The 20,160-nt window shown below is 34.5% G+C and overlaps 5 protein-coding genes across 6 annotated transcripts; 3 read left to right on the top strand and 2 right to left on the bottom strand.

Annotated features, from left to right (window-relative positions):
- The first annotated feature begins 477 nt into the window (after positions 1-477).
- LOC120275102 (vacuolar protein sorting-associated protein 2 homolog 3) lies at positions 478-3,619 on the top strand. Its single transcript, XM_039281597.1, has 11 exons — positions 478-634; positions 1,215-1,259; positions 1,434-1,468; positions 1,829-1,879; positions 2,010-2,114; positions 2,219-2,290; positions 2,468-2,539; positions 2,783-2,863; positions 2,970-3,005; positions 3,096-3,151; positions 3,364-3,619. The coding sequence occupies exons 1-11, from the start codon at positions 601-603 to the stop codon at positions 3,410-3,412; spliced, it is 636 nt and encodes a 211-aa protein (XP_039137531.1). The 5' UTR covers positions 478-600; the 3' UTR covers positions 3,413-3,619.
- Positions 3,593-7,876, bottom strand: LOC120275100 (casein kinase 1-like). Of its 2 annotated transcripts, none has more exons than XM_039281595.1 (14): positions 7,528-7,876; positions 7,400-7,440; positions 6,760-6,829; positions 6,531-6,679; positions 6,275-6,370; positions 5,857-5,927; positions 5,485-5,546; positions 5,317-5,380; positions 5,096-5,180; positions 4,845-4,971; positions 4,682-4,755; positions 4,521-4,581; positions 4,295-4,431; positions 3,593-4,134 (listed from the first exon to the last, which is right to left on the bottom strand). In XM_039281595.1, the coding sequence occupies exons 1-14, from the start codon at positions 7,601-7,603 to the stop codon at positions 3,829-3,831; spliced, it is 1,419 nt and encodes a 472-aa protein (XP_039137529.1). In that variant the 5' UTR covers positions 7,604-7,876; the 3' UTR covers positions 3,593-3,828. The 2 variants fall into 2 exon arrangements, with proteins under 2 accessions (XP_039137529.1, XP_039137528.1); XM_039281594.1 differs by having other exon boundaries at positions 4,295-4,428; positions 7,528-7,732.
- A 2,089-nt stretch (positions 7,877-9,965) lies between these two features.
- On the top strand, positions 9,966-11,453 carry LOC120275101 (secoisolariciresinol dehydrogenase-like). The gene is made up of 2 exons (XM_039281596.1): positions 9,966-10,118; positions 10,591-11,453. The coding sequence occupies exons 1-2, from the start codon at positions 10,090-10,092 to the stop codon at positions 11,369-11,371; spliced, it is 810 nt and encodes a 269-aa protein (XP_039137530.1). The 5' UTR covers positions 9,966-10,089; the 3' UTR covers positions 11,372-11,453.
- On the bottom strand, positions 10,625-14,348 carry LOC120275099 (putative pentatricopeptide repeat-containing protein At3g23330). Its single transcript, XM_039281593.1, has 3 exons — positions 12,163-14,348; positions 11,695-11,845; positions 10,625-10,758 (listed from the first exon to the last, which is right to left on the bottom strand). Exon 1 carries the CDS (start codon positions 14,346-14,348, stop codon positions 12,321-12,323), a length of 2,028 nt encoding a protein of 675 aa, XP_039137527.1. The 3' UTR covers positions 10,625-10,758; positions 11,695-11,845; positions 12,163-12,320.
- A 2,585-nt stretch (positions 14,349-16,933) lies between these two features.
- Positions 16,934-19,599, top strand: LOC120275131 (coatomer subunit zeta-2-like). Its single transcript, XM_039281632.1, has 6 exons — positions 16,934-17,115; positions 17,842-18,001; positions 18,428-18,575; positions 18,647-18,724; positions 19,047-19,131; positions 19,233-19,599. Exons 1-6 carry the CDS (start codon positions 17,086-17,088, stop codon positions 19,290-19,292), a joined length of 561 nt encoding a protein of 186 aa, XP_039137566.1. The 5' UTR covers positions 16,934-17,085; the 3' UTR covers positions 19,293-19,599.
- The last annotated feature ends 561 nt before the right edge of the window (positions 19,600-20,160 follow it).

Genomic DNA, 20,160 nt, shown 5'->3' with positions numbered 1-20,160 from the left:
GTGAGGAATGAACCAAAATAGATATAAACAGTGATGCTTATATTATCTCTGGATTGTACTTGGTGGCTAAAAAGGTTGGTGGAAGTGTTAGAAAATTAAGATCGGATGGTTGAGATATATTGAGCACTATAATTATAATATCGAACTGTTCTGATTGAAAATTTGTGCTTCTAATTTTTTACTGTAAAAAAAAACCGGCCCTTACGTACACACATATATTAATATATATCATAGTTAATATATAAGAGTAACCATGAATTAGCCCTACGATAATTACTTTATAGCGTGAGACTCTCAACTCAGATCGCAATAGATCTTCCTGTGAGATTTGGTGTTTATTGTTTTTGTCAAAAATAAATAAATAAATAAATAAATTAATTAATTAAAAATCCATGATTGACGATGATATTTTCCAACCAGGTCTTTCTTAAGTCCACGGCTCCCCGCGTTTTTTTTTTTTAATTTGTTTTTTTAATTAATAAATAAATAAAATGATTTAAAATTCAATCGAGATCCTAAGCTCGTCTCATCTCTTCTTTCGATCTTTGATCTCGTTTCTCTTCACTTCTCCATCTCCATCTCCATCTCCATCTCCAAGCCATGAATCTATTCGCCAAGAAAACCGATCCAAAAGGTACTCTTTTTATTGGCATTAGTTTCTAATTGGCATTGAATTTCATAGAATTTCGTCTTGTTTTCGATTAATCTGGAGTGTATTGTTTCGTTGCTTTGTTTCCACATCACTGTTGATTTCTAGGGTTTTTCGTGTGATATATGATTTGATTTCCCTTTTTCTTTTGGGTAATTTAGTGATTTCTACGTTTTGGGCATCTTTTGCAACCAATTCGTTGATTCCTGGGGTTTTTCCGGTGATTTATTGGTTTATTTCCCGAAAGTTTAGTTTTTTCTGAATCTTTATCTTGTTTTTGGGTTGTTTTCAAGTATCTAGGATTGTTGCGTTTATCTCCATCGCCATTGATTTGAAGTGATTTGGCCCGTCTTGTGTACCCCAATTCTGATTTTGCGTTCAATTTGTGATCTTTTTGTAGTTTTATTTGACTGTTATTTTTAGGGGTTCTGTGTGTCTTCTATGTTCTGCTGATCGGTTTATAGTTTATTAATAATGGAGCTTGCTTCCAATTTTGACAGATTAGGATTTATTTTGTTGTGCTTTTGAAGTGAAAGATGTTTGTTTGGTTTGTTTTTTATTGCAGATGCACTTCGGGCTAGCAAACGAGAGATGACAAATGCGACAAGAGGTATCACTTATAAATTTTATTGAATGATGTTTATATGTGTGTTGTTTTGGTGACAATTTATTAGATTTCGAGAATTGAAGATGAATACCATTGTTATCTTTGATGAATTTATCCAAATTTAGATGCCTGGATGCATAATCTCATTCTTGTGGGTTCCTTAATTTGGTATTGCAGGTATCGAGCGGGAGATTGGAGCATTGCAGCTAGAGGTTTGTCCTCGTATATGCAATTATCAAGTAGACTTCCTAGCATTTTCTAGTGAATTATTGCTTATTAGGAATTAGCCTCTTGGCTCTTTTTTTCCATTCAGAATATGGGGCAGTAAATATTCTTTATAGAAAGTTCTAACTGAGCCCGAGGGGTGTGTGTTTGGTCAATTGTGATGGTTATTGGATGTCAGTGAGCATGCTATTGCATATGACCTGCACTTATGGTTGCAGCATCATGCATCAAACTGCCTTCATGTTCTCTGCGATTTAGTTTTTCATTCACCCATTACTTTGAGTGTGGTTATTATGGACCACATTCACTTCTATGCCCATTTTACATGCACATTTTACCAAATCTAGGAAAAGAAGCTGCTTGCTGAGATAAAGAGGACGGCCAAAACTGGGAATGAGGTCAGCTTTTTTTATTCTTAGTTGCAAATCTTGTAGGATAGGTTTCTTTAATTGTATATTTTTCATAATTCATTTTCTTAATTTTCATCTAGTAGCTGTTTCTGAATATAGCTTCTTTAATCTTGTTCAGGCTGCAACTAAAATTTTAGCTCGCCAACTTATTAGACTAAGGCAACAAATTGCTAATTTACAAGGCAGCAGAGCTCAGATGCGAGGTATAGCAACTCACACACAGGTATGCAAATACAATAAGTTTTTCTGTGCATCACACATGGCCTTTTTTCCCTGTACATTTTTGGCATTCTTTCTCATTGACGATTTCAACTTCTGACCAATTAGGCCATGCATGCCAACACAGCAGTAGCGGCTGGAATGAAAGGTGCAACTAAGGCAATGGGAGCTATGAACAAGGTCTGCATGAATTAACATGACAAATGACAATTTTTAGTAGTATTAATTTTCAGTGATTTAGATTTTTCAATGTGCACTCTCACCTTGACGAAGATGTGGGTTCTTCGGATTATTATTTTCTGTACATTTTTCTTACACCATTTTTTCTTTGTGCAATTTTTGCTGATATTCTTGTAGCAAATGGCGCCTGCAAAACAGTTAAAGATCATGCAAGACTTCCAAAAACAGTCAGCACAAATGGATATGACAGTAAGATTACAAATGTCTTCCTGTTTGCCTTTTAAGTTGATAAGATTTTTTTTTCCTTGTTTTTTATACCAAACTATCCCATAAAATGGGGTTTCTCGTTCATGATTCTTCCTTTGTCACTTGCTTTGTTTTTTTCTGACCATCTTCTGCACTCTCTTCCGAGTTCTGCAACACATTATCCTCCAACTTGTTTTTATTGATAAATATTCATCATCGTGACACTCAATCTTTTTCCTTCATCAGAGTGAAATGATGTCGGATGCTATTGATGATGCTTTAGACAACGAGGACGCAGAAGATGAAACTGAGGACCTGACGAATCAGGTACCCATTTTTGCTTCATCTCTATTATCGATCATTATTTATAGAGATGGAAAATACACAACCTATGTCTCATCTTTCTCCAACTAACACTGTATTTTGTGTTCAGGTGCTAGATGAAATTGGTGTTGATGTTTCATCTCAGGTATCACTTTTCCCAAGCCTCAGCATTTTCTTCTCATGTTATCCTTTATTCTAATGAATTAACCGACTCTATTTCATCTGTGCACTTTAGTTGTCGTCGGCTCCTAAAGGAAGAATTGCAGGGAAAAATGCTCAGAGCTCTGAGAGGTTTGTTATGTCTTTCTATAATATTGTATTGTACTTGCTCGAATACTTTTTGATGCCATTGTTCGGACATGATTAAGAATATTCGAGTGATCAAATGGACTACGAATGTATCAATGTTAATACACCATGATTAAATGGTTTCGTCCGATTATGTTACTCTATGAGAATCATCAAGTTTATGTTTACTAACATCTTTTTATTATACTTTGTAGCTCGGAAGTTGAGGATCTTGAGAGGAGGTTGGCTGCTCTTCGAGGCTGAAGACGCGTGCGCATATGATTATTTTCAGTGATTAATTGTGTAAATCATCAAGATTATAATTCCATGGAATGAACCGTGGTTGTATGTAGAGTGCAATGAGATGGCTTGAATTTTTCATTTTTTTTGAACATTCAAATGAGAAAATTGGATGAACTCTTCTCAAATTGATTTGTCTCTATGTTGAATAAACAGTCTTATACTTGCACATGGATATCAGAACAAAAGTTCTCAGAGTTTGACTTTTTAATGACTTCCATTACAACAGTCTCAGCCAAATCAATTTGAGAAGGAAGTCATGCTTGAAATGTTTGCAAAAAAATTTCAAAGAATTACATTATTTGTCCGAAAAGCAGCTATAGCTCCACTTAGCTTCTTCTTCATCATTTTCTTTCTGGAGGCTCCTTCGAACTGTATGTTTATTTTCGCTTCTCATTTCCGACTGAGAGGAGCTCGAAGCTTCGGAGAAGGGGATTCTCACGGGAGTTTCTCGCACTGATATTTTTGGAGATGGACGAGGATCTGGACTCACTTCCGGTTTGATGACTCCGTTGAACATTAGATAGTCGGCTGCTGCCACCACTAGAGATAATCCGGCTCGAACGACCATGTTGGTGCTCGCCGCTGGGCTCACCTGAAGAACTCGGCCTGCTAGTTGCGATGACAGCTCTCTTTGAAGAGTTCCCATTCCTCGAGGCTGATTGAGGTTTCTCAGATTCATGAACCTACAAAGATAAGCAGACATGGTAATCAAATCAAGTACGAATATAAGCTTAGATTTTTCATTCTATTAAATTTCTATCCAACATGTTATCTTTAATTGCAACGTGAATAACATGAACATAACATGAAGAAAGAGAATAGGGATGATATCGAGTCGCATACAGTATCTTTAGCCGGCAAAGGCGAATTTTCCAAAGCTCTGTGCCTTGAATGATCTGCATGATGAGTAGAACCAGAAGTATTCCTTCTTGCAAATGCTTCGACGGCACCGGAAAATTTATCACGGATTTCTTGTACTACTGAAGAAAATGAGTAAGTAATTAAAAACCAGATAATTTACAAACCCACTTTATCGATAATAAATATTGCAGGGAATGAGAGGGAAAACCTGAAGTTCTTTCTGATCGTTCAATAGGCAGTCCAGTTGTTCCACTGGTTCTTCCACCGGGCTGCAGGACAAGGTACAAGCGATGAATATAGATGGGGAATATAACAAAAATAAAGTGAAAAATGGACCAAAAACAGAGAAAGAGTAACGATATTACATACTCGAATTCTAGGATTGGCACCAGGTTGAGGGAACTTTGAGACAGTCCAGTCAAACACATAATCGAACTGGTAGCCTGCCATATGTTATTTGCAAGAAGTTTAAGTGGCTTAGAAGAGTTTTAAGGGAACGTGACAAAATGGTCGCATAGTTTTGAGCATCTACCTTCTCGAATAAAGAGGTCACGGAACAGTCTCTTCAAATATGAGTAATCTGGCTTATCATCAAACCGCAAAGATCGGCAATAATGGAAGTAAGAGATAAACTCTGATGGGTAAGATTTGCACAGCACCTGATTGCAAGATTTTCATTGTAAGATACTTCAAGTTATTAACACCAAATTTCATAAGAAAGACCTTTTCTGGTGCAAGAATAAACGTGACGGCACTAAAAGTCTCTACAACACTTAATAGTACCTCAACTGGAGTAAGCATTTTCTTCTCGCTAATCTTGTCATACTTCTGCTTCTTAGTGTTGGCTTTCAAGCCCTGCCAGGGAAGGCTGATGCAAGGAAACCAGCAAATTAGAGAAAAAAGCAAATATGAAAGAATCACAATTAGTTATAAGTGCTTATTATGACCAAGAAGAAGTTCGGGCAAGTAAATCAGTAAGATAGCAATTATGATATGACACGGACCTTCCTCTTAAGAAATACATGAGCACATAACCTAGAGATTCCAGATCATCTCTCCTGCTTTGTTCTGTAGCAGATGACCAAATCCAATAAAATCAAGGGATAATAAGATAAATAAGGGCATCAGACACAAATAAATCAACTGCAAATCTGTAAGGCAGGAATACTTACCAACTCCAAGATGTGTATTTACACTAGCATACCGAGCTGTTCCTGTAAGATTTTTATTTTCCCTACATTTAAAGAAAAATTGAATTTAGTGACAACACCAAAAAGAATGTCTGACAGCATATTCAGAAAACCACACAAAGACATCAAAATCAGGTTTGCTTTCAGAAAGGTCTGCATGCACATAATATCTGGTGAGTTACAAAAGGACCAAGGTAGATTGCTTTCCATTAGACAAGAGTCAAAATTTTAAGCTTATACAGCATCACATGTTCATGAATAGAACTTAATAATAGTTTGAAATTCATAGAATACAGAAAAAAAGTAACAAACATATTTTTACTTGGCATTGCCACAGAATAACAAATGATTCACCTGTAAGGTATGTGCTTGTGAGTTTGTAGGTCTCTATACTTCTTTCCAAGGCCATAGTCGATGATATAAACCTGCCATAAGAGCATGATGTTAAAAAAAAATTCAGTACTTGTCTCACCATTTTGCTTGTTAATATTTGACCATGAAGATCCTTGCATAGAAAGAGGGATTCTGAAATATGATATATACAACAGCCTAACCTCCATTTAAGGAATAAGGCAATGAATTTGAACATACGAGTTCAAAAGATTGGAAACAACAAGAATTTATGCATTATTTCATGCAGCTAATCAAGCAATTATTTGCGAAAGAAGTGACTGTCATTTCTAACATGCAAAATTGGATAATCATGCACATATAATTGAGTAAAAATATAATAATATAAACAAAGAAATGCTGGTAAAACCAAAAGAGGAACCTGATTTGCTCTGCGGCCTAAACCCATGAGGAAGTTATCTGGTTTGATATCACGATGTAGGAAGCCTTTCGAGTGCATATATTCGACTCGATTGATCTGCGCAGCAATGTAGAACAAAAAGATCAAAGAAACATTAAGTGATGATGCTGACTCAAACAAGAAAAGATGCAATTCATTACATTTTTTTTAAAAAATAACTCTGCATACTTATAACTAGGGAATGGAAAATGAGAACAGAGTAGCATAATGTGATTACCAACTGATCGGCCAACATGAGCACTGTTTTTAAGGATAATTTTCGATTGCAATAGTTGAACAAGTCTTCCAGGCTAGGTCCAAGAAGATCAATGACCATGACATTGTACTCTCCCTCCACACCAAACCACTTAAGATGGGGAATACCCGCTAATAGGAAAGCACACAACAGCACAATCAGGAGTATTCTACTTGTAAACAAAATTATAGAAAATCTGTAAACTACTTACTTCCTCCCTGAAGAAGCATATACAATTTTGACTCATAGTGAAGCTGGGGGTGCTTTGCCTTAACGGATTCCTAAATCAAAATTTGACATAAAAAAATCACAAATCCAGACAATATATATATAGATGTGGCAACAACTTTTTCCTCCAGATATTCACACTTGAACAGCAATTAAATCCAAACAATACATATTGATGCCTGAGAGCAAACACTGATCTGAGATTCAGACATAACCAATCAAACAAAAATTTGACAGCAAACAACATCATCAGCATCAATTCATTCACTTAGACAATTCAAACAGCCAATGCTTAATAAAAACTCAACTCATTTATTCAGTGTTCTAACGATCAAACTACAACCGGAAAGAAAAAAACTCATGCATTGAAATAAAGAAATCAACTTCAGAAACTTCAGAATAAAAAAAATAAAAACCTGAGATTCAAAAGACAGACTTTAAGAAAGATCAGACAAAAGCTTGACAGCAAACAATATCATTAGTATCATTTCATTTAGTAGACACTTCAAACAGCTAACGCTTGTTAAAAATCAAATTTCACATAAATAACACATTTATTGACATAAAAACATTAACTTTAGAAACAATACTTCATAGATTCAATAGGAAAAAACACCACATACTAGCTTGACAGCAACTTCCTCCCCAGTCTGAATGTTAACACCTGAACAAAAAACAAAAATCACAAAACAAATCAGAAAAATTCCACAGGGAAAAACGAAGAACAAGAAGAAGAAGAAATCGGAAATACCGAGATAGAGCTCGCCGAAAGATCCGCTCCCGATCTTCCTCCCAAGCTTAAACTTTCCCCCAATGACACGATCCATGGCGGCGAAAACAAAGAAATAAAGCCCAACCAAATCAAATCCCCCTTTGAGTCGCGGATCAATTGGAAGGGCAAAGAAGCTGCATTGCAATGCGAGATGCGGCGGATCCCGGCGGCACTCCGCATTACCAGGAGATCTCAAAGGGTCAAGGATGCGTGCGATTTGGTGAAGCACCGAGACAGCATCGAGATGAACGCGAGAGAGAGAGAGAGAGAGGATTGAAGTGGAGATATGGAAATGGAGATTTGTCGGAGAACGGGAGGAGGAGGAGAGAAAGAGACGTCGATGATTATTATTTTTTTATTTTTTATTTTTTTAAATATATATATATATATATATTTTTTCTTTTTTTATTTACACCCTTGTAAACTTATTATTATTTTTTTCTTTTTCTGCTGCCAACTCTTCTAATATATATATATATATATATATATTGGACAACGACCGGCGCTATATATATCAAGAGGGTGCGCACTGAAAATTAAATGTCTAGCTCACACATCCTCAACTGGGGAGAAGGGTTTTGGGCTGTTAATCCACATCTAATTAGTTTTGAACTTAAAATTTTTTTTAATATCTTACTCTTATTTTTTATGATAATTTTGAGTATGGCGAGGTTATAAGTCATTTGATTTCTAATATATTACTCAGCTCATTTTAATTATTAAAAAAATCTGTTGAAATTTTTTAAAAATTTAAAATTTATAAAAATTATTTTTATTTAAAATATAATTTAATATAATAAAATATTTAGTTGAATATAATTTATTAAAAATTATAAAATATATTAAATATATATAATAATATTTAATTATTTATAATTTTTTTAAAAAAATAGACAAGTAAACAAATTTAAAGAAAATTTATAAAGCAAAACAAATATAAAATAACAAGAGGGAATATATATATATATATATATATAAAGACCTATTGGGTAGATTTAGTGTGTGAATGATCATTTTTATTTATATTTGTTTGTCCTTTTTTTTATTTTTTTATTTACAACACTGTAACTTTTCTGATATATTTTTATTGTACGATTTAGTATTTATATATTTGGAATTTTTAAATATATTTTATATTTTTATTTATATTTGCTTGTCCTTTTTTTTTCCTTTTCATTTATAAGCATGTGAACTTTTCTAAAATATATATACGCGTAGGGTAGACTAATAATTATTAGTGTGTGAATGAATATTTTTATTGTACGAATTAGCAATTATATATTTTGAAATTTTAAACAGCTTTTATATTTTGCTCAATTTAATTTTTTTATTCCATTTTTCAATAGAGTGCACATAAATTTAAGGGGTTCAAATGAAAAGGATATATTATTTTTAAACTAGGATGGGTATTTTAGTAAATGAATTTTTTATAATTTTTTGAAAAAATTATGGGATAAACAAATATTAATGTGTGAATATTTTTATTTAAACTTATTAGTCTCTTTGTTATTAACCCTTATCAATCATGTTGCAAAAATTAACAAAAATCATTAATCTTAATTATATTAAAAGTTTAAAACTATATCAAACTTAAGTCAATTTGCTTTAAAAGCCTGCTAAACAAACCCAATTTTAAAACTTCCAGTCCAACTCATTCCAACTCCATGACTATGACACATTTCCTTTGAAGAGGACAAGAGTTCAATCAATATATATATAAATATATATATATATATTAAAAAAGGGAAAAGAGACTTGGCCCACTATTTTTTTAATTTTTTTTATTATATATAATAAAGTTTTCCTTGTTTTCATAAACAATAAACAAGGACAAGTTCCAAGGAAAAAAGACATTTACTAGAAAAATAATAATAAGTTAAAGTTGCTTGTAGATGCATAACTTAATCAAGCACAATAACAATCAAAATTCTCAATCATGAAGGGATCCTAAACCCTAAACTCTAACACACTGCATTTATTTATTTAATTTTTTTACAAACACGACAATCGTTGCCCTATAAGGAGTTGTCAAAGAGACGGACAGATATAATGTGCACCAATTACAGTGATTGACTACAACCCTATAATGATAAATCTCCTCTATCATCTTGGAGGGGTGAAGAATACAATTCCTCTCACAGAGGATCTATGATTAGTGGGTGAACAGTATTAATATAATATTTCTATAATATATTTGCATAATATTACGGCACAAGAGATTCGACCATGCACCATTCACCCATCATTCACGGTGACTGCCACTAGGCTATTTAGTGGTTGTCTTTATTTAATTTATAATAAAAAAAACTTAATTTTTCAATCACCAAACTTACCAGCCAACTAAAGAAAAGGCACACTTTTCTCTTTCCAAAAAGCTTATCCAATTCTTTTTAACAAATTTGAGGTTTATCAAAAGCTTATCCAAGCAAAAAAAACAGTGAAATTGTACTACCTAAAGCTATCAACCAGTCATTCAAATCTTCCAATTGATCAAGCTTATAATTGAAAATCTCTCTCACCAGAAGAAGAAGAAGAAGAAGAATGTCTGTTCTTGCTTCATTCCAGAGAAGGTATGATCAGTTGATGTTCCAGCTTACTCAAATCTTTCATGCTTGATCACCATTTATGGTTCTGCATGAATTCTCACATCTCTAAAGATAAAAACATATGCAAAAGCATCAAACTTCACATTAAATACTTGTCTTATAGATTGCAATAAGTTGATAAACAATATCAATATATATATATATATATATATCACTTGCTGTTTAATGATAGAGCATAGATTAGGAATTTACCTGGATTATGCAGAAAAACTATAACATTTGCTAAACTTCAAAGATTAATATCTCTGTTCAGTTAAAATACTTGTCTTATAGATTGCAAGAAGTTCATATACAATATTAATATATATATATATAGCTTGCTGTTTAATGATAGAATCTAGATTAGGAATTTACCTGGAATTGTGATTCTGCAGAAAAACCATCATATTTGCAATACTTCAAAGATTAATAGCTTTGAGTTGAACATCATGTTTAGGTTGGAAGGGAAGGTGGCACTCATCACTGGAGGTGCCAGTGGCATTGGCGAGAGCACTGCCAGACTCTTCTGTAAACACGGCGCCAAGGTGGTTGTGGCCGACATGCAAGATGAGCTTGGGAGGTCTGTCTGCGCTGATATCAGTCCGACAGAAGCTTCTTTCATCCACTGTGATGTTACAGATGAAGATAATGTCAGTCATGCAGTAGATCATACAATTACAAAGTATGGCAAGTTAGATATAATGTTCAACAATGCAGGCATCAACCACATGCTCAAGCCGAACATCTTGAACATCAGCAAGGAGGAATTTCTACAAGTGCTTAATGTTAATCTAGTTGGCGTATTCTTAGGCACAAAGCATGCGGCTCGAGCAATGATTGCTGCTCGTCAGGGGAGCATAATAAACACGGCAAGTGGAGTATCACAGTGTGTACTTCCTGAATTTCATGCCTATGTGAGCTCAAAATATGCAGTGGTTGGACTCACGAGAAATACCGCAGCAGAGCTGGGGAGGTTTGGAATACGAGTGAATTGTGTGTCACCGGGTGGAGTGGCAACAAGGATGACAGAAGGGCTTGGAGGACTAGGGAAACAAGAGTTTGAAGCCATGATGAGTTCTTTGGGTTATCTTAAGAATGTTAAATTGAAAGCCGAAGATATTGCAGATGCTGTGCTCTACTTGGGAAGTGATGAGTCTAAGTATGTGACTGGGCATAACCTTGTGGTGGATGGGGGTTTGTCTTTTGGAAGGGCATGTGTAGAGTTGGCTAAGCCTTGATATTGGCTGGACCAGCATGAATTTCTTTGACGACTCTTGTTTATTTTCAAAACATGCAAGATAATGCTATAGTTTTTCATGTGCTGGCAGGATTTATTTTCCTTTTGACTTTGCCTATGAAATTGTGCAAATGCAGAATACTCATATAAGCAGAAGAATAGCCTAACAAAACTAAACAATAAATTGACCAACAAGAAATTAAAATTTAAAAGCATGGACATAAGGACACAGCAGGCAAAACTTCACATGCGTTTGCTATATTCAATAGGTTATAATGAGGATGAGCACATTATGAATATTAAAGACAAGTAAAATAATCTCACCAGAATTTTATCTTCCGCTTCTTAGATCTGGCCACTATCAAGTTCCAATGAAGCCAACATGTGTTCTTGACAACCACAGAATTTTCCAAAGCCTACGTCCATTAGCCTAAAAAGAAAAAGTCTCTCTTGGGCATTCAGTGTTGGCCTGAAGCTGCAAAACAGAACTATTTCCTCAATGGTTTTCACATGGTTAACTCGGAACTCGTTGCCAAAAATAATTGGAAAGTATTGCAGCATGTGATAACTCCATGAAGTTGGTTGTTTAATTCCAACAAAATCATGTAGCGTTTCAAACAATCAATCTTATCCTCGATAAACAAGTTTACAGTTCATAACAGAACAAGCTATCCTATTCCTGAGATAGCTAAGGCAATAAAAATTCAGTGTGTGTGATATCACCACTGTGGAAAAATATTCCTAGCATCAAGGGAAGATCACCTGAATTTAAAGATAATTAAGGTTCTTTACCTCTACAATGAAATGGAGACTTTCGAGAAGCAACCCTTTTTGACTTTTTCTCAATAATAAAGAATATAAACCAGCACCCTGAGCTGAAATGGTATCCTCAGGAATCATTTGAGACATGGAACCTCCAATAAATGGCGTCATTCAGCTGCACTTGACAATTACCAATAATCCCCGCATGAACACTTGCCATCTTTAAAATGATGGAAGCGATTCAAATCCCTGACAACAATCTCCCTTCCGACAATCTTAGAGATAAACTTAGTAGTTATGTGGCAGTCTATGCATACACGAAGGTTTTTAGTTACTCGGATTGTAGTTCCAGGGGGAGTACTTATGATGCCAAATACAATTGCAAGCCTCTCGCTGTGACCACACAAAAGATCTCTCTTCTGCTCTTCATCCACATCATGAAGAACATCCTCAGTGTTGGGTACATACCCTTCACGTTCCATCTGCTCCAAAAGAACTTCCCAAGTTTCCATGATCTGATCATAATACGGGTGGGATTTATCATGAGCCACAAATCCATGAACCTTGCTCTTAACTTCAATCCAACTACAAGCCGGTTGCTTTCTCATTCCTTTATCCTTCATAATTATTCTTAAGTTTGCTGCTTCGTTCCATCTACCCACAGAAGAATAGATGTTTGACATGAGAACATGAGATTCCATGTTCTTGGGCTCAAGTGCAAAGATTTTCTCAGCCACTTTCTCCGCTAAATTAGCATTCTTGTGAACCCTGCAAGCACCAAGTAATGTTGACCAAACACTTGCAGTTGGGTTTATATGCATGCTGCAGATAAAATCATAGGCTTCTTCCAACTTCCCTGCTCGAGCAAGGAGGTCTGCAACAGCTGCATAATGCTCTAAACAAGGAACAATCCCATAATCCTGAGTCATACTGCAAAAATACCTCCAAGCCTCGTCTATCAACCCAGCATGGCTACATGCAGTTAAAACTGCAATAAAAGCCACATAGTTAGGCTTCCCATTTTCTTTCTCCATTCGATGAAATAATGAAAAAGCCTCCTCAACAGGCCCATGCAAAGCATATCCCATGATCATGGCTGTCCATGAGACCATATCCAGTACCTTAATTCCATCAAATATATACCTTGCAATTCCTATATTCCCACATTTAGCATACATATCGACAATAGCGCTGGCCACAAACACATTGTCATCAAATCCACCTCTGATAACATACCCATGAAGCTGTTTTCCAAGATGCAATGTAGTCAAATGTGAACAAGCAGGCATAATGCTAGAGAAAGTTGCAGGCATTGGCTTGACTTTCGCAAGAAGCATTCTGCGAAACAAACTTAGACCCTCATCAAAAAGCCCATTCTGTACAGACCCTGCAATGATAGAATTCCAGGAGATCGCATCAGGCTTGGGCAGCAGTTCAAAAACTCGACGAGAGTATTCCACCTTGGTGCAATTCGCATACATATCAATCAAACTACTGCCAATAAACACATCAGTGTCAAACATATGTCTCACTGCAAATCCATGAATCTCCATCCCCTTTGAAACATCCACATATTCGGCAAAAATGGGGAGAACACTAGACAATGTGAAAGAATCCGGCTTCAAACAGCTGACACTCAACTCCCTCACCATTCCCAGGGCTTCCTCATAAAATCCTCTCTCCGCATTGCCTGCAATTAAGGTATTCCAAGAAACAAGGTCTCTGTTTGGCATTTCATCAAACATCTTCCGCACAAGTGAGCAATCAGCCAACTTTGAATACGCATTCATGAGAGCATTACCAGTATATAAATCAGAGACATACCCCAGAACGATGACGAGCCCGTGAACGGATCCGACGAGCTTGGGGTCACGCAGAGCAGCGCAGGACTTGAGAACAGAAGGGAAGACATTGTGGTCGGTGCGCGCGCTGGAGGCCCGCATTTTGAGGAAGAGAGATACTGCTCGATGAAAGAGTCCATGGGCGGCGGAAGCGCGGATGATGGAGATGAAGGAGAGAGTGGAGGTGAAGGGGAGGGAAGAGAAGACCTGGTGAGCATCATGGGGGAAGCCGAGGTTGGCGTAGATAGGGAGGATGCTTGAGGGGTTGATGGTGGCCTTGAGGAGCTGGGCATGGAGCTCTTGAGCTTGGGTTCTCGCTTTAATGGCGGATGGGTTTCGGAGCAGGGCCTTCAGCGAGGTAGACGACGACGCCATTGAAGGCGCGAAGGAGAGCTAGCTCGATTTATATCATCTCTTTTTGCGTATATACCCCTGTAACAATTAAAATTTCATAATATTTTAAATGAATTTGTAAGTATACCCCTATAAAAATAGATAAATATGTAGGAACATGCTTGTTACTGCCTTTGATCTAATATTTATTTTTATTTGATCGTATTATGAAAATTAATTTAAATTGCCAACTATTGGATAACCAAAGGGCTTGTAGCCTAGCGGTACCCCGGGTCCCTTCGTTAGAGGAGACGCGAGTTCGATTCCCCCTTCGATTCCCCTGACCGAGCTCCCCAGTTTCAAGAGAGTGAGGACGTTGTGGCAATTCCCTCGCCCGCGTACGCCCCTGAGGGTTGACGCTTGTCGCCCTACCTCAAAAAAACAATGGTATAACACAAGAGTACAAGAGAGAGGCTAAATATTTAAATCTTTTTTCCGGTAGTATTGTGTCTATATTGTTCATGTATTGTATATCTGGACTTAATACTCTTCATCAATGCTATTGATGGGCTCGTTTCTTGTGGAAGAAATAGTATATACATATTTCTCATTTTGACAATCTCTTAAATGAAAATGTTTGTCGCCCGTTTACAGGGGCGGAGCCACAGGGGGGAAGGGGGGGCGCCCCCCCCTGTCGCCTTGCTCCTTTCCTCTCGACGCCCTCCCTCCCGACGATCTCGCCCGTCACCTCCGCCCTCCGGCCTTCCCCTTTCGCCTGCCCTTTCAATTTTTTTAAATATATTTTTTTAATTCTTAATTTTTTATCTTTATATATTTTTATAATTTTATATTCTCATTATTTTTATTTTTTATTTTATTTTTTCAGTTGAATGATTTATTTATTTATTTATCATTTATTAGATATTTTTGTTGAGTTTGTTATTTTTAAAAATTTTGAGAAAATTTGTAAAAATATGTATGATTGATTAAACGTGCATTGATTTAGAGTTTTGAGAAATATTAAAGCTTTAATTAAGTAATAAATGATTTTTTTAAATTATGATTAATTTAAATAGAAGTTTTAATGAAAGTTATGATTTTTCAAAAATATTTAATATTAGATTATTTTGTAATTAATAAGATCTTAATTGTAAATAATTTATAAGAATTGATTTTTGTTAAAAAATTAATTAAATAAATTCAGATAAATTATTAAATTATAGATGTTTTGTAAATGATAATTTTTTAGTTTAAAATATTATCTATATTTTTACAATTATAAATCATAACAACATCAACCGGGTATGATAGCAATTACTTTAAGCTTTTTTTTTTAAAACAAATTCTCATCTTTAGATTTTTTTTTTATTAATAGTTAAAAAAAACTAAAATTTTGATAGACAATCAATAATTATCATAAATACAAAAATATTTTAATTTTATATTTAATCAATGTAATTTAATTTTAGTTAAATTTTAAAATAATATAGTAAGATATTAAATATTTTATTTTAATGCTTAATCAGTCATATCTCCTCTAACTAACTTTTCAAATTTCTATTATAATTCTATAATAATTTTTTCATTCATTTGCTTTTCCAAAATTAATATAATATTTATTTCTTTTAATTATAAATAAGAGTTTTTGTAGTTTTTATATTATTACAATTTTTATTTGTTAGATTTTTTACTTTTTTGAGTTTTATTCATAAATTTTAAATATATCACTTTATCATGAATTTAGTAGTATGTGAAAAAGATAAACAAACATCTAAAACAGGTATTTATTAAAATAAATCTAAATAAATTTAATTTTTATTAAATAAATTAGAGTGTTTATTATAAAATTCCATTATATGCCACTAGACTATGAGTCAGAATCATAAAAAAAATCTAAATTTTGATAAAAAAAAAATCTAAATTTTGTTATATTAATTAATTTTAATTATTTCTCTTAAATTTTACTTATTATTATAAAAAAAATTAGATGTAGCCAACAATCATTTGGTCTATTGGCATTGGGTGTTCGCCTCGAGCGTCGAGCGTGGCTCCCCGAGTTCGATCCCCATCTCGCGCAAGGTGAGTGCACGGTTTGGTGGTGAGTGCTGCTCCCCCACGTGTTCGTCCCCTGGTTTCGGCGCTTGTCGCATTTCTCAAAAAAAAATCAAAAAAAAAATAGATGTATTTTATTATTTAAAATTTTTGTTAATTAATTATTTGAAAACTTGTAGTTCTCCCCCCCTCTATATAATTTCTGGCTCCGTCCCTGCCCGTTTGTAAAAAAAAAAACTAGTTTAAATTTTTTTAAGAGTACATATGGTAAAATATTGATTTAATGACTATTAAAAATGTTTAGAATTTTAAATTCAATAAATAAAAATGAATTTGATTTTCTTTAGGGTTGTAAATATAAAATATTAACCTAATGATTAGGTTTTTTAATTATTTAACATGTAATAATATAGTTTAATAATTTACTCAGAGTAGAAGGATGTATATATGTGTTTTTTTTTTTCATTAAAAACAATATATATAATAATTAATTTATATAGACATTAAACTTTAGTTTTTACAGGTGTTCATATGAAAAGACTATAAATATAATTTAGGATTCTTAGGAAGGTGTAAATGCAAAAAAGCCATTAGAGTTTATAGAAATTTTCGAGGACGGCTCTTTTCGACGATCTCGGATCTAGGGTTTCAATTCCTCTCTAAATCCCAGATCTCACATTCCGATTCCATTCTTTAACCTCGACCAATCTCTGTACATCTAGAAGGCATGGCGCACAGTTACGGAGAGTATTCGAAGGTGATTTGTTTTCCTTTAATTCATTTATTTTGATGTTCATTCATGGATTTTCTTTGAGTTTGTGAAATTTCGTTGTTTTCATGAATTTGATTGATTTTGCGATTCAATATGATGTAATTGTTGTTAGTTTTTTCTGATCTTTTCTTCTGTGAATTCACACATTGGAGTAGTTCATTTTATTGTGATTAAAGTTTCAATTTTTATATTTAGCCAGATCTGTATCACTGAAGTTCGGATTCCCTTTCTATGAGCATGGAGGAAGGTGATGGGAATTTGAGCTGTTTTCCAAGACTATTTTTTTTTAGAAACTAGAAGAAGGATTTGATGTTTATGATTGTCTGAGATGAAGTTTTGGAGTTTGTTTAGTGTACGAAAGGAAGATAATAGTGGTGTTGCGTTTTCGAATTCTGAGGGGGTGTTTAGGAGTTGAAATTAAACAGGAATATTTAATAAATCACAACCAAGTCACTGATTTGAGAGTGACTAAGAGCACAAATGTAGGATTATTTCTCATGTATATCAGTATATCCTAAGATGCATTGTGTATCCTGAACCTGTGTTTCGTTGCATTTTTTTTTTTAACTGGTTAGGAAAAGAATAAAATTTTAAATATTTAGATGGCAAGTTGCATGCGTCTCTGAAGCCTTTCCATTATGTGCAATATATAGATTTATGCTGATTTCGTTTGCTTTTGCTTTGTTATGTTTATTTTTCTTGTGCGAACAGGAATCTTATCCTTCTGTAAAGAACATTCTTCTTTTGGATTCTGAAGGGAAGCGTGTTGCTGTGAAGTATTTTTCAGATGATTGGCCTAGTCTTGCTGCAAAGTTAAGTTTTGAGAAATCTCTGTTTGCAAAAACTGCAAAGACAAATGCACGCTCTGAAGGTAATGCTGTTCTGTATCATGGTGTCTATTGATGCATATCTTGTAAGTTCTTTGCTAGTTTCGAATGTTATGCTGTAGCCTTAAATAATGTGTGTGTGTGTGTGTGTGTGTGTGTGTGTGTTTACTACTTGTGTGTGTGCATTCGCGCTTGCACACCAAATTCTACTGCCCTACACAGTTCAGTATGATATCTCGACATTCAATTTCAGACTATTTACAACCAATACTTAAGCATCTAATTAAGATGATTCTTGCGTACCTTATTTGATGCTTGATGCATGACATGTGGGTTTGTCTTCCATGGTCATTTTTCTTGCTTTGTTCAGTTAACTACCATCAAGAGGCCTGTTTCAAAACAAACTTTACAGATGCATCATCTTTGCTTCTTGCTAACTAGTCGTCAGCAATGTTTCTTGTTGTTTGCAGCGGAGATAACAATGTTTGATAGTTATATCGTAGTTTATAAGTTTGTTCAAGACCTGCACTTTTTTGTTACTGCGGGTTCAGATGAAAATGAGCTCATATTGGCAGCTGTTCTCCAAGGCTTCTTTGATGCAGTTGGACTTCTTCTCAGGTATAGACTGCCACCTTTAGTTTGCTCATCTTTTGTGTTTCTTTGTTCTAAGCTTTTTGAATTTTGTTCAGGAATGATGTCGAGAAGCGAACTGCCCTTGAGAACTTGGACTTAATTTTGCTATGCATTGATGAAATTATTGATGGAGGGTATGCATTGCCGAAGCATTTAGCTAAATTTTTGTTTGATCTTACAAGTTTGATAACCATGGTCAATTGTAAAGCCATTGATATAGATCATGATAATTTTTAATCCAGCAACTTTCAAAATGTCTATTGTAATAATTATTTTTGTGTAGCTAAATAAATGATAGACTTCTCCGGCTTCTTTATTATGATTGTGATTGTTTAAACAACTAAATACTTCCTCATACTTAGTGTGATGAGGATGTGATGCCTCTCATTTGGATTGTATCTTTCTTTTAGAATTCATGTGTACTCAGATTTCTGATCTGTGACATCTCAATTGCAGAATTATTCTAGAAACCGATGCAAACACTATTGCAGGAAAGGTAGCAACTAATGGCGGAGATAATACTGTAACTTTCTCTGAGCAGGTAATTCATTTGTACCATTCCACCAACCTGTTAAAAGCTTATTTTTTAAGCCATAAAACCAAAATGCTTTCTTATATTCTAATCTATTCTTTCTCTACCAGACGTTATCTCAAGCCTTTGCTACAGCACGGGAGCACCTGGCAAGATCTCTTCTGAATTGATGCTTCAAATTTTCTCTAAATCTGTTCTCGTTCCTTATGCACTGTTTCATGTTCAGATTTTTTTTATAATTTGATATTCCCAGTTCCTAGATATATTTCTCATCACTGCATTGAGATGATTGAATGTATTCACAATGAATCTATGCATTAAGCCCTATGCAATTTTTTCAGACAAGACCTAGCATGCCAGTTCCTAGATATATACAATCTCGATGACAGACTGTACTAGTTCCTTCTACTTTGACTGAAATATTTGTGAACATTAATTGTTTTCTCTCATTTTATTTTCTTATGTATTGCTCTTGCACATACCTTGTTTTCAATTTCTCAGCATAAATACTTATTGAAGGTTATTTTTCACGTTTCATCTATCGCATTTTTTGGCTTTAATTGCTAAACTGTATTTGTGTAGCAATTTCTGCTCTTGATTGCTCAACTGCATTTCTAGCTGTATGGTGGACCATTGTTGTTCTAGTTAATGATAAACACTGTCTGCTTAAGTATCAATGATATAGTTTTAGTCCTACCATGCATTGTCTGGTGAAAACAAACTTTTGCTGATGACCGGTTTCAATTTTGTTCGGTACTTGTCTTATGTTTAGGGCGCTTCCCATGTGTTATCAATATAAAATTCTGTATGTTTGTATGCCAATCCAATGTTATAAAATCATCTATTTTTCAACTTGTTTTTTTAGTGAATTTTTCATTTTATCGATGCATTGAAGCTGTTTAATCGATAATACAGTTTCATGCACCGTCGGAAATCATTGATTCCTTACAACTGTATATCGACCCGAGTTATTGTTTTCAGTTTATCGACATATTTAAAACTTTGATTGATTATCTGCATTTCGGTTCCAACTTATTT

The sequence above is a fragment of the Dioscorea cayenensis genome, chromosome 14 (genome assembly GCF_009730915.1).
Source record: "Dioscorea cayenensis subsp. rotundata cultivar TDr96_F1 chromosome 14, TDr96_F1_v2_PseudoChromosome.rev07_lg8_w22 25.fasta, whole genome shotgun sequence".
Taxonomy (NCBI): domain Eukaryota; kingdom Viridiplantae; phylum Streptophyta; class Magnoliopsida; order Dioscoreales; family Dioscoreaceae; genus Dioscorea; species Dioscorea cayenensis.
The sequence above is the reverse complement of the archived record's forward strand: the minus strand, read 5'-3'. Positions and strand labels throughout refer to the sequence as shown.

Excerpts from the sequence above, each read along its gene's own strand:
- LOC120275101 (XM_039281596.1), top strand. The coding sequence starts at position 10,090 with ATGTCTGTTCTTGCTTCATTCCAGAGAAG. Across the intron at positions 10,119-10,590 it reads CTTGCTTCATTCCAGAGAAG|GTTGGAAGGGAAGGTGGCAC; the intron begins GTATGATCAGTT and ends CATCATGTTTAG.
- LOC120275131 (XM_039281632.1), top strand. The coding sequence starts at position 17,086 with ATGGCGCACAGTTACGGAGAGTATTCGAAG. Across the intron at positions 18,576-18,646 it reads GCAGTTGGACTTCTTCTCAG|GAATGATGTCGAGAAGCGAA; the intron begins GTATAGACTGCC and ends AATTTTGTTCAG. Across the intron at positions 18,725-19,046 it reads GATGAAATTATTGATGGAGG|AATTATTCTAGAAACCGATG; the intron begins GTATGCATTGCC and ends TCTCAATTGCAG.
- LOC120275102 (XM_039281597.1), top strand. The coding sequence starts at position 601 with ATGAATCTATTCGCCAAGAAAACCGATCCAAAAG. Across the intron at positions 1,260-1,433 it reads GATGACAAATGCGACAAGAG|GTATCGAGCGGGAGATTGGA; the intron begins GTATCACTTATA and ends TTGGTATTGCAG. Across the intron at positions 2,291-2,467 it reads CAATGGGAGCTATGAACAAG|CAAATGGCGCCTGCAAAACA; the intron begins GTCTGCATGAAT and ends ATATTCTTGTAG.
- LOC120275099 (XM_039281593.1), bottom strand. The coding sequence starts at position 14,348 with ATGGCGTCGTCGTCTACCTCGCTGAAGGCCCTGCTCCGAAACCCATCC.
- LOC120275100 (XM_039281595.1), bottom strand. The coding sequence starts at position 7,603 with ATGGATCGTGTCATTGGGGGAAAGTTTAAGCTTGGGAGGAAGATCGGG. Across the intron at positions 7,441-7,527 it reads TTTCGGCGAGCTCTATCTCG|GTGTTAACATTCAGACTGGG; the intron begins GTATTTCCGATT and ends TTTTTTGTTCAG. Across the intron at positions 4,972-5,095 it reads AAATGCTTACTCCAGTTGAG|GTGCTGTGCAAATCTTACCC; the intron begins GTACTATTAAGT and ends TCTTGCAATCAG.